This window comes from Microplitis mediator, chromosome 1 (assembly GCF_029852145.1).
Source record: "Microplitis mediator isolate UGA2020A chromosome 1, iyMicMedi2.1, whole genome shotgun sequence".
Classification (NCBI taxonomy): Eukaryota; Metazoa; Arthropoda; class Insecta; order Hymenoptera; family Braconidae; genus Microplitis; species Microplitis mediator.
In genome coordinates this window covers 26,837,755-26,849,555 of record NC_079969.1, presented here as the reverse complement: position 1 = coordinate 26,849,555, position 11,801 = coordinate 26,837,755, and the positions used below count along the sequence as shown (strand labels likewise).

The 11,801-nt window shown below is 39.0% G+C and overlaps 1 protein-coding gene across 2 annotated transcripts in view; it reads right to left on the bottom strand.

The window, feature by feature from the left end:
- Positions 1–4,022: 4,022 nt before the first annotated feature.
- The window catches only part of LOC130665941 (uncharacterized), a 137,279-nt gene continuing 129,500 nt past the window's right edge, over positions 4,023–11,801 (bottom strand). Inside the window, exons 5-6 of one of the 2 annotated variants that reach the window (XM_057466577.1) lie at positions 7,687–10,378; positions 7,143–7,567 (exon numbers count right to left, since the gene is read on the bottom strand). In XM_057466577.1, coding sequence (XP_057322560.1) covers positions 7,284–7,567; positions 7,687–10,378 — 2,976 coding nt within the window. In that variant the 3' untranslated portion in view covers positions 7,143–7,283. Of the gene's footprint in view, positions 10,379–11,801 lie in introns of both variants that reach the window. The other variant, XM_057466573.1, reaches the window with a different exon arrangement.

The window sequence follows — 11,801 nt, the reverse complement described above, 5'->3', positions numbered from 1 at the left end:
CAGATGTAAAAAGTTGATAAGAATCAGAGTGTAGGTCGGTGGCGCCGAATCCTCATATTTTAAGTTGTTTTGTTTCGGAGTTCTGGCAACCGGATGTGCGACATGTGTGCGATGTCAAAATTGCCGTAAGATGTTTATCGTTTAGACCTCTGAGGACTAACATCAGATACCCAGCCGATATTCACGCTTATACAGATCAACGATTGGACGAATTAAGTGGCCAAGTCATTTTATTTTTCACCAGCTCTATTATTACTAGCAGCCCTTAGGCGACCATTTTGTAGCAGTTGCAATCGTGTGTTACTTATAATTATTCAATTATACTATTGCTCAGTCAGTAAAGTATCATATCTAGTTCTTATATTAGAAAATTTTTCAAATTAAAAATTTTATTTATCTAAAAAAAAAAGATTATTAATGTAGGGGAGGGTGGGGCAAAGCGGCCCCCCTAAGCCAATTATTACTTCTTGTGACTTTCAACCATAAGATCACTTTACTTTTGTCCTATTTCGAACAAATTTATGGACATTTTGCCAAAATTCTGAAAAAAAATTTTTTTTTTGTGGGGCAAAGCGGCCCCGCCAAAAAATGATAAAAAATTTTTTTTTTTCGTTTTTTTTTTTTTTAAATTGTTTTCATCATTAAGGATGTATTTCTTTCTCTTGACAACTATTTTTGGTTATATATTACTCGAAAAAAATTTTTTTAGGTGTAGTAAATCATTCACCCTCGATTAGCTTAATTACTAATTGTTATTTAATAAAAAAAAAAAACAATTCTATAGTTTTACTTTATTTCAAAAATTTATCAACTAAAAAAAAAAATTTTATTTTTATAAATTTTTAGTGACCAAATTTGCCTCTTACATTGAGAAACGGCCGAAAAATATGAAAAAATAATTTTTTCGGAAGTTTCGGCTGGTCCATTTTGCCCCAGGTGTTATGCGTAGGGCTAGAAATGTGGAATTATAATAATTTTTTTTTAATTTGACGATAAAAATATGAAAAAATCACTTTTTCGAAATTTTGGGCTTGTTCATTTTGCCCCAAATGTCATGCGTAGTGGTAAAAATGCGCGAACATATTGGATTCATAGTAATTAGTCGAAAAAAAATAAAAATCTTGAGTCAAGAAAATATTTTGGAAGACAAACGTTTTCGGGAACCAAGTTAAGATTTTCTTGAGTCAAGAGAATTTGTCTTGGTTAAAAAAAATTCTTCTTGGTCGGAGAAAGTTTACTTTATCTGAGAAAATTCAGGTTTCCAAAAAAATTTTCTTGAATCATGAGTTGAAAAAAAAATTTTCTTAAAGCGACAAAAAATTTTTTACTGCACTAAATTTTCAATTCATAGGGTAAATTATTTCTTACGCCAAGAAATTCTTTTTTTTCTGCGTAATTAAAATAAAAATGAATTTCCTTCAAAAATAAATTTATGACTTAAACAGGTTGTCTTTAATTATATCTGGGCATTAAAAATTTAAGTCAATAAATATATTGCCGAGTGCTGTGAGTGAGATTATACCCGAGTTTTAAGATGCTCCATTAACCCTTATCGCGTGACAGTAAGATTTTATGGACTGGATACTCCGAAGCCCTTATTCCCGTGTGTGAAAAATAATAATATTTAAAAAAACTCCAGCACTTTGTTTATGTTGTTAGCCGTTAGTTGTTTATCCAAACGGATATTGATGTCGATAGGATTTCTGCCGCCGATGCTGAAGGCCCCGAGTCTAGGGTCAGGTACGTGGAGCTCAGTAAGTCTACCTCAGCACCGCGAATTCAGCATTAAATTCACCCAGACTTATTGCAGGCTCGTGTCTCGATGCGTGATGTACTTTTATAGCCCACGTATTCTTTATAGCTCGGACACGCCTCCCCCGTCATTAGGCCCTTCTAATTTTCAACCAACTGACGCGCCTTACACACATTCTCATTCCGTCCGTCCACAAGGACAGTGACAAAAAAAAATCTTGCCCACATAATGTCATTAATTTTTTAATTTAAAATTTTTAATACACAAAATCCCCTTTAAATTTTATTTTAAAATTTTAAGGATTTATTACCCGCCATTATCTTTCCCGGCAAATTAACTCGGGTCAATAGTAATATAAATATTTGTCATCGCATAAAAAAAATGGCCTAGTAATTTAAAATAATTATTTTTCCCGCTCCCACGCTACCACCTGCTGTATTAAAATAAAAGTAAGAGCAAAAATGTTTACTAGCGTTATGTATTTTAAGAGCGGTAATAAACAACAATTTAAAAACATAAATAATTGCAACTATCGATTACAGAATATTGACGATCGGGCTATTTGTATCTATTAATCCGGTGTTTTCGTATGGATTAAAAAAATTATAAACGACTAACTTAGATTTTTTTTTAACTGCGATGTAATGTGTAGCTGGTTACTGCACACCTGTTATTATCACGCGTCCGGGTCGTTCGTTACTCGTAACTCGTTACTTGTTACTTGTTACTCGTTACATTAGAAGTTGGCTCAGTACTTAGTGGTACCACTAGTGCAGTCCATGTATGCCGTAGTTTGTACTACTACTTGTAGCAGGTCGTGTAAAATCAAATGCTAGGTGCTAATCTCATCCTTGTTGGAGCTCTGGAGCGATCAAAGGCCGGCTGTGGAATATTTTTCTTGGTACTTTACTTGCTGGTGTGAATGTAAGTGTGCTGGTGCACTGAGACTCGGGTTGGCTGTGTGGTGCTATCGAGTTACGTGTAATTACTGGGAACAAATTATGTCCATGTCTGTGATGGACTAGAGGGAGAGAGGGAGAGAGGGAGAGACGGAGACGGTGGCGACTAGGGCATGGAGAATTTTTTGGTTGTGATGGCTGGTGATGTCTATTTGAAAGCTAAGATTGTGATTAGATGCTCTCGGTTGCGGTCTATGTGGAGAAACTAAATGGGAATTTGGAATATCACGTATGAGGACGGATCGGTAGGCGGTTCGCTGTAGACTAGCAGACGCGAGAGATTTTTCTGATAAACGACCGGCCGTTTCTCATTTCGTATACCGAGTTGAGAATTTTAGTCGGTACCGAGGGAACAAGAGCGTGGGCGGGGCACCTGAGTCTGCGTTGTGGATATGTGATACAGTGAGACAACTTTTGCTGGACGGGAACAGACTCTCAGACTTGTGCTCTCCCATTTAGTTTATTTTTTTTTTTTTTTTTTTTTTAAGTATTCATGTCAAAAATAATGTTTAGCTCTGTTTTGACTTTTGAGAAATTTATGATTTAAAAAAATAAAGGGAAAAACGGGCCATGTAAAAATGTCTATTCATTTTTTGACTTTTTAACCGGCAGATAATTATTTTATAATACGTAATAATATGACCCAGTCATTGCAAATGGCAAGATGGGCTCCAAAAAAAATTTTGCATTTTTCTAAGCTTTTATTTTTACCCCCAATATATAACATATATTTTATAGAAACTTTAATAGAATTTTTAACAACTAAATTTTTAAACTGATTATAAATTTTAAATTTTTTATTAAAATTCCTAATACTCCATTTCGCTACCGATATTTTTTTTTGTTAATTAAAAAAATGACTTCAATGAATAAACACTTACAATTTTATTTATAATTAAATTTTGTATCCTAATTTATTCAGTCTCATTATCAAGTCAGATCTAAGCGTTAATTAAATTGCTCTACTAATCATCTGAATGACACTTATTTTTTAATTTCAATTATCATAATTAGCAAATTATTCATATATAAAATTTATTTAATTTTTATCTCAGATTTACTTTAAAATTTAAAAATTTAAAAATATCTGATAATTAATAATAATAATAATAATAATAATAATAATAATAATAATAATAATAATTACCTTTCTAATGATTCCGGTAAAAAAAAAACTTTAATTAAAATTCTTAAAAAAATTTTAATTACTAAAAATAAAATATTATAATTAACTTATAGCTAATAAACTAAATGAGTAAAGATAATAATAAAAATGAGAGTAAAGTAATAACACAAATATAATTTTCCGTATAGATATTTTTATTTTAATAATGATGAGTGATTTTGTTTATTTTTATAATTATAATTGATCTATAATATACATCATAGCGTTTGGTTTATACATAATTACAATGGTTAAATTATCGTCTCGCATAATTTCTTCATCTAGAGTACACGTTATATTATATTATAATATCATAACTTTTAAATTACATATATATGGATATATATATCTATATATACCATACTCTTCGATATCTAAATAATCAAATCTAAAACTTAATCCTAAATCCACAAAAATAAACAACTTATTTGCGAACACATTAATAGCAAAAAAACCATTTAATTTAAATAAAAAATAATTTCATCTTATTTCAATAACTTATTATTTATAATAAAATTAACCAACATATATACAGTCGAGGAAAAATATAGCGAACTGCAGAAGCTTTTTTATTTATTTATTTATTTTTTTTTATTTAAATTCAAAGGCGACATTTTTTTTTTGAAAATTTAAAAAAAACTGGTGATATATTTTGACAGGCAGTGCAAAGAGTGTAATTAGTTTTGATCGCGAGAGTTTACTTAAAATATCGAGTAATTATTACACGCCTTTTTTTATAATACTGAAATTATCCGACGTTTAATAATTTTTGGATTTTTTTTAAACAGTAGATTATAAAAAAAAAATATTTAAAAAAATTTCACATATAGTTTTTTCCATTTCCTACATGTGCAATTTTTTTTTTTTTTTTTTTTTGTGTAATTAATTTGTTAAAAAAAAAATCCCAAAATTCTAAGTCTGTCAACTTCATGATACTGAAGTTAGCAGACATTTAAAAATTTTTGAATTTTCGTATTTCAACAAATAAATTTCAAAAAAATCCAATAAAAATATGCACATGTAGAAAATTTAAAAAACCACAGGTGCAATTTTGTCAAATATTTTTTTTTTTATGTTTTATCGTCTAAAAAATATCAAAAAATTATTAGACGTCTGCTAACTTCAGTATCATGTCAACTTCAGGATCGTGAGTCAGCCGACGTCCAATAATTTTTGGAATTTGAAAAAAACGATAAATTATAAAAAAAAAAATATTTTAAAAAATTGCACATATAGTTTTTTCAATTTTCTACATGTGCATTTTTTTTTTTTTTTTTTTTTTTTGGAATTGATCTGTTGAAAAAAAAAATCCCAAAATTCTAAGTCTGTCAACTTCAGAATCGTGAGTCAGCCGACGTCCAATAACTTTTAAAATTTTTAAAAAACGATAAATTATAAAAAAAAAAATATTTTAAAAAATTGCACTTGTATTTTTTTCTATTTTCTACATGCGCATATTTTTTTTTTTTATCATCGATTTGTTGCAAAAAAAAATCCCAAAATTGTTAGTCTGTTAATTTCAGGATAATTTTTTTTTTATCTAGTGTTAAATTTTTTTAAGATCATGACTGAATTTTTTATCAGTAGGAAGTGTATTATTATATTTTTTTATCTATTAATTAATAATTATTATTATTAGTGCGGCAGTGCCCGCTACTGGCCGCCTGTTATACGCAGATCATATTTTAATTATGATCCCTAAAGAAAACAAATAAATAATTATCTATATAATTTTCCTCGGTCACTTAATTAATTAATTATTCATTTATTAAATTAATCTACACCAGAGAAGTGGCACCAGTCTCTTAAAACTTTTAAATCTCATTGCAATAATACCCACTCTCTTTATTATTTATTTTTTTAAAATCTTAGCTGCCATTTTTTCCGGACTCTTTACAAAAACCGCGAGATACTTTAATGAGAACTTTTCGCGATTATGTTAATTAATAATTAATAATTAATAATATTCATTGATTAAGTATATACAGAGTATTGCTAAGCATGATTATATATATTAGCGTACACTAGTGTACGTAATCACAACGATGATAAAATTCTTATCTCAATAATTCCGATTCTCGGAATTAATACAATAAATATCTCTCGCTACTTCATCTTAAAACATTTATTATTATTGTTATTATTATTTCATTAAAGATAGTTTCAAGTATTTAAAACACTATATATATATTTATATATATTTTTATTAATCACGCTTGAGTTTGTTGTAACGTGGGGTGATGAAACACAACTCCGCGTATCGTTATTTCGAATCGAGTACGTACGGAGAACATTAAAGTACGATAAGACTGAGTAAAAGTTTACGAAAAAAGGTCAAAAAAAAAAAAAATAATAATAATAATAATACATAAGTTATAAAGTAAGATAATAAAAAAATACAAATGGTTTTGATGTATCGTAATCGGGCTGCGATCTTGTGCGCGGGGTGTGAGTGAGAACGAGTAGATCCAGTCCATCCCACAGTGTTTAAGGATATTTATATATATATGTAGATATATATTTATATTTATATATATATTGAATTCGCCACGTCAGATTTCGGGATTACGGGTAAGGTTGCTCGTAGCCGCGGCGGGAGATCGCGAGCGGATACGCGGACGTTGGTCACGAGCCACTGGCACTCGTCGATATAACTGGGAGGTCTCGGTGAGCTTGAGGATCTCGGGAGTGAGCATCTCGTACTGCACGGGATCCAAAGACGCGATCACATCCGGCTATCGTGCACCTGACGGCCTCCTCTGTGGATCTATCGTCCGAGGAGCCGATCGGAGAGGTGGCGGGTGATGACAGCGATTTCGAAGGACTGCGAGGCTCTTGATTGAGCCTTAGCTGGTTGAGTTGGCTGAGGTGCTGGTGCGTGAGACCGTTGAGGCCCGCGAGGTGGCTAGCGAAGGACGAGAGCCCGGGAAAAGGGCTCAAGTGCGGCGGCATCAGAAGGTGTGGCGGTGGAATTCTCGCGGCGAGATCAACTGCTGAGGGGAGACCATAGCCGCCTAGACTACTGATGCTCGCGTCGGCGTACAGTCGCGCAAGGAAGTCGTTGTGCAGGAGCGGGCTCATCTGCTCGTCCATGCGCGGTGACAGGCTCGGTGGCAGACTTGAAGAAGTCGGCGGACTGGATGACGTGGACAGGAGCTTGCGGTGGAGGTTCAGGTTAGCAGAGTGTCGGTCGCGAGAGCGCTTGGACGGGAAGGCCGCGTTGCAGCCGTCCACGCTGCAGCGGTGCATCAGCTTCAGATGGACGTTTTGGTAGTGAGTTTTAACACCAAAGTGGTTCTGGAAGACCTTGCCACAGGCAGTGCACCTCCGAGGATTGTCCCTGTCTAATGGTACCTCTTGGGTACTAACAAACCCACCGTTTTCGTACCTTGCGTACGTGATGAGACTATTGTCCGTATCCGTAGCCGCTGTGGAGGGCGAGGCGCTGGACGAGCGCGAGCCACGAGAGTAATTGTCCATGTTGCTGTTGTTGTCCTGCTGCATCATCAATGGCGGACTGCTGCTGGTGGTGATGTTGGTAGAGAGGCTGCTGATGTTGATAGGGCTGGTGGAGATGCGGCCAGGCCTCGATGTTGAACCTCGCTGATGATGCTGCTGCTGGTGGTGGTGCTGCTGGTGCTGATGGCTCCCAGAACCGGCGGTGTATGGACCCATCATCATCATGCGACCCTGCGACAAGGACTCGAGTTGACGCAAAGCATTCGAGGAGTCGAGGGAGAGTTCGTCGTTAGCAGTCGGGTAGCTGTCGACCGAGCTCGGGGCACGGGAGGATACATCGGGACGCTCACCTTCTCTTTTAAGACGGCTCTCGTCCTTCGACTCATCCTCAACATCGTCGTCGTCCTCCTCCTCAGGATCGGTTGTTGCTCTGGACCCCTCGGCGTTTGACTCTTCGCAGCGCTCCTCCTTGACCTGGACAGGGGCGATGCTGGTGGTGTGAGAGCTGGTGGACTCGGCTGTGGTGCCGCTCAAGTCTTTCTCGTCTTTTGGATCATCGGGTTCGCTGCTCAAGCGCCTGGACTTTGACTGAGCAGACTCAGACTCGTCTGCTGCAGTCGGCGACGCTGATGGAGAACGAGGCTCACGTTTAGGTTCAGGTGAGTGAGATCTTTTTGGTGACCTCACACTGCTGGCTCGTGAACTCAAGTCTCTCGGTTCGTCTTGCTGTTGATGTTGATCGTCTAGATTGTTATCAGTCTCGGAGGTTCTCTCTTGTTTCACCTCCTTGATATCGGCCACTTGAGTCGACTCATTGTCGGTGGCATTGGAGATGCTTGGTGAGAGCGAGGCCTTGCGTTGCTGCTCGGCCTCCAGTCGGGACATTGACATGTCTTCTGGTTGGTCTTGAAAGACCGCGTCGTTTGAAGAATCCCCGTCAGTCGAGGACGAGTGTATTTCTGTGGGCATTGCGCACCTCGTTGGATGCTGAGACTTTCTTTTTCTCACTCCACGATTATTGAATGCCGCAGCTGCAGCGGCATTGGGTTGCTGCTGCTGCTGCTGTTGTTGTTGCTGTGGCTGCTGCTGATGTTGATGCTGGAAATGAGGGCCGTTGTTGTTGAAAGACACTGAGTGGTGATCAGTAGCACCCATTGAGTCGGTGTCATCTACACTGTCAGCATTACTAACGAGATCTTCATCGCCTGCTTCGCCGATTGATAGTTTCGGTCGTTTTGTTGCCAGATTGAATGGTTGAGTTGTCGATTCTCGGTCGTCCTCGTTTCGCGATGAACGACCGACCATTGTGGCGTCCATTGAGTCCATTTCATCTCCAACAATCACAATGCCCTCTTCATCGTCTTCGTCTTCTTCGCCCTCGAGTATTATTGACGGCGCTTGTGATGACGGTGACGCGCCGCCAGTAGTACTTGCAGTGCTGGATGACCCTCTCATATTATTGTGTGTGCTGGTGGTGATGGTGTTTGAGAACGCCGAGAAGGGGCCAGTCGACGGGATGGTCGTGGCTGCAGTGGTGGTTATCATTCGCTGATGAATCGCCTCGTCGTAAGACATAACTTGGCTTTGGGTCGACGACAGATCCAGGTGTTTGAAGTCTAGCGCGCACAGCGACGCGGGTGACCGAAGATCTGGTGGCGGAGTCAGCAGAGGAAATGAACCGAAGGGAAGATGGTTCAGTCCACTCGCCGGCACGGGCAGCCCTATTTGTTGCGGCAGCACCAGAGCGTGGGCCATTGATGAGCGGCCGTCGTGCGGAGAGATCTTGCGACGCAAATGAGGCGAGTGTAGTTTAGGATTTGGATTTGCGCTGTGACGGTTTCGTGATCGTCGCGAGCTGAATTTAGTATTGCAGCCTTTGACGGTGCACTGATGCATCTCTCGTAGATGGACTGCACTGAAGTGAATCTTTAGTGCTCCTTTGTCACAGAAAGTCTTCAAACATACATTGCACTGGACACGTTTTTTACCCGTTGCAGGGTTTATGAAAGGCGTGCCCAGGTTTGGGGGTAAGTTTGACGTAGTTCCCCACTGGCTGCGTTTGCCAGGAGATTGTGATTTTCTGCCAGGAACTCCCTGGGGTCTGCTGAGAGCCGGAGTTCCTTGCATAGATACTGTAGGTCTGGATCGCTTGTCATGTCTTCCAGAATCTTTTCTACTTAAATTCAATGCGCTGCCGGAGTTCTCATCGTCGTCTTCTGTCTCGGAGCCGACTTCACTGATGCTCTTCTCACCGCCGCTGAATACATCAGCACTAGCTTGTCCCGTTAACACGGTGTTGAGTTTTCCCATCGCGTGATGAGAAAAATTGACTGGGAAGTTTGGAGGCAGAGCTCCAGATGATCCCGCAACAGCTAGAGGATGACCGAATGCCAGAGCAGTAGTGGAGATCGGCGCTACTGGCATCGGAGGCCTCAGTTGAGCAGTAGAATGATGCGGCGGACTGTGTGGACTCTGTGGGTGCGGACGCAGTGATTTTCTGGCCTGCATCAGCTGATCTAGAGGTGGTGGACCCAACGGCGGGAATCCCGCCAATCCGAGGCCACCAAATTCACGCAAATCGAAGGGCTGCATGTTCTGGAGTCTGTTTAGAGGCGAAGCCAAATGCGAAGACTCGATGCTGCGAGGCGGCGATGTGGTGATGCAATTGTTGCCCGGAGTGTTGGCAGCTGATGAAGATGCGGTTGATGCTGGCGTAAAGTGTTTTGTCTGTGCGGACGGCGACATGGAGAGATGAGATGAAGTTGTTGGTGGCAGCGAGGGCGCTAATCGTGAACCAGGATGCGGTAATCGGCAGTGTAATAAGTGCATCGATGGTGGCAAGTGTGCTAATGGCATAGTCGGCGGTGACGGTCGTCTACTCGGTGACATAGCATCCGTAGACGAAGTTGTTCCAGCAGCCAGCAGTAGCTGCTGCACTAGAGGCCGCGTCTCGGGAAATCTCAGGAACTGCTGTAGCACCAGCGGCTCCTCCTCAGCTGAACAGATACTCCATCGGTCCAGCAGTGGGCCGTTCTGCGAGTCCTGCAATCAACAAAAAATAAAAAAACTAAATTAATAATAATCAAAGTAAAATTTATAAATTATTTTTACAAGATATTTTGGTAATGGATTTATTTATTTAGAAATAAAATAGGACACTTTGAGTAAACTAAACTCGTCATTGGATTAAAATAATCCTATTTCGAAATTAACAGTAATATATATACATAAGCTCTCGCGAAATCCGTTTCTTATAAATTTAGGGTGACGGTGTATACAAATTTCTGTCAGTTTGTCTTTCTCCCGTCCTCTCTATCTCTTCTTTCCTTCCCTCTCATTCACTCCCCACACAAATATCTACACACATCGTGAGATTGTTTATTTACTTATGCCGACAAGACGGAGGTAACGCAGGACGCCGCGACGCTCATACGTCTCTTGTATATTTTCTTCAACGTGTTAAGAGAAGACCGCCCGGTGTGGCCACTCGTGTTCCTCTTTTCCACTCACCACCACCACTACTTCTCGTCTACATATATATATATAATACTAAATATATACGTCGACGTATCATATGATACCTTAGCTCTCTCTTCCGTGTGTAACCTATGAACCAGGGCTACGTGGAAATTCGTCACGGTCCGTTAGCGTCCATCATGATCATCGGGAATTAAGCTCACGGAAGCATGTGTTCAAGTGCCTCGCTCGAGAATGCAATCCGTGCATTCAGTGTAATGATAATAATAATAATGATAGTGCCAGTAAATAGTAAAAATAATAAAAAAAAGGATGTAAAATGATAAAAAGCTAGATCTCGGTGGCATAGGTCATCTGAGCATGTTCCCTCACGGACACACACGGTAGTATCTCAAGTCCCGGTACCGAGTCAGTGCGCAGGATTTAAGTACATACCTGCTCCAACATCTTCCAAGGCGTCGTAACGCTATACGTCATACCGTCCATTAAGTTAATTTTAATCCTAAACATTTAATCACAGGCCATAATCTGAGCGCTCAAACTCGGCCTCCGCGTAATCGATTCTCTATTCCGCGATATGAGACTGAGAACAGGAGAAACGGTGTATCGGTTTTGGTGATTATGCCAGACAAAAATGATAGTTGAGCCATATGTATGTATGATATTTATATGAATATGAGTGATTAAAGTCGATGCGTGACGTGTGAGCGCGTTAATAAAACTCAGATGCTCATGCTGGAGATAGAGGAGCAGTAATGACTAAACCTCGTGTTACGTAAAAGGATCTAGCCTACTCTGTAAGCTGTAAGCTAAATTGTCTGATGAGAATGCTAAATAAAAGGCTACCGCGTGCCTGAGACCGTGAGACCGAATTTTAATCCTCGCACGCGAACCAGAGCACACCTTTTCTCTCACTCCCATATTTTTATTTTAATAATCTACTCTTCTTCAACACACACTCTTTACTCTACTCTACTCTGTGCTCATA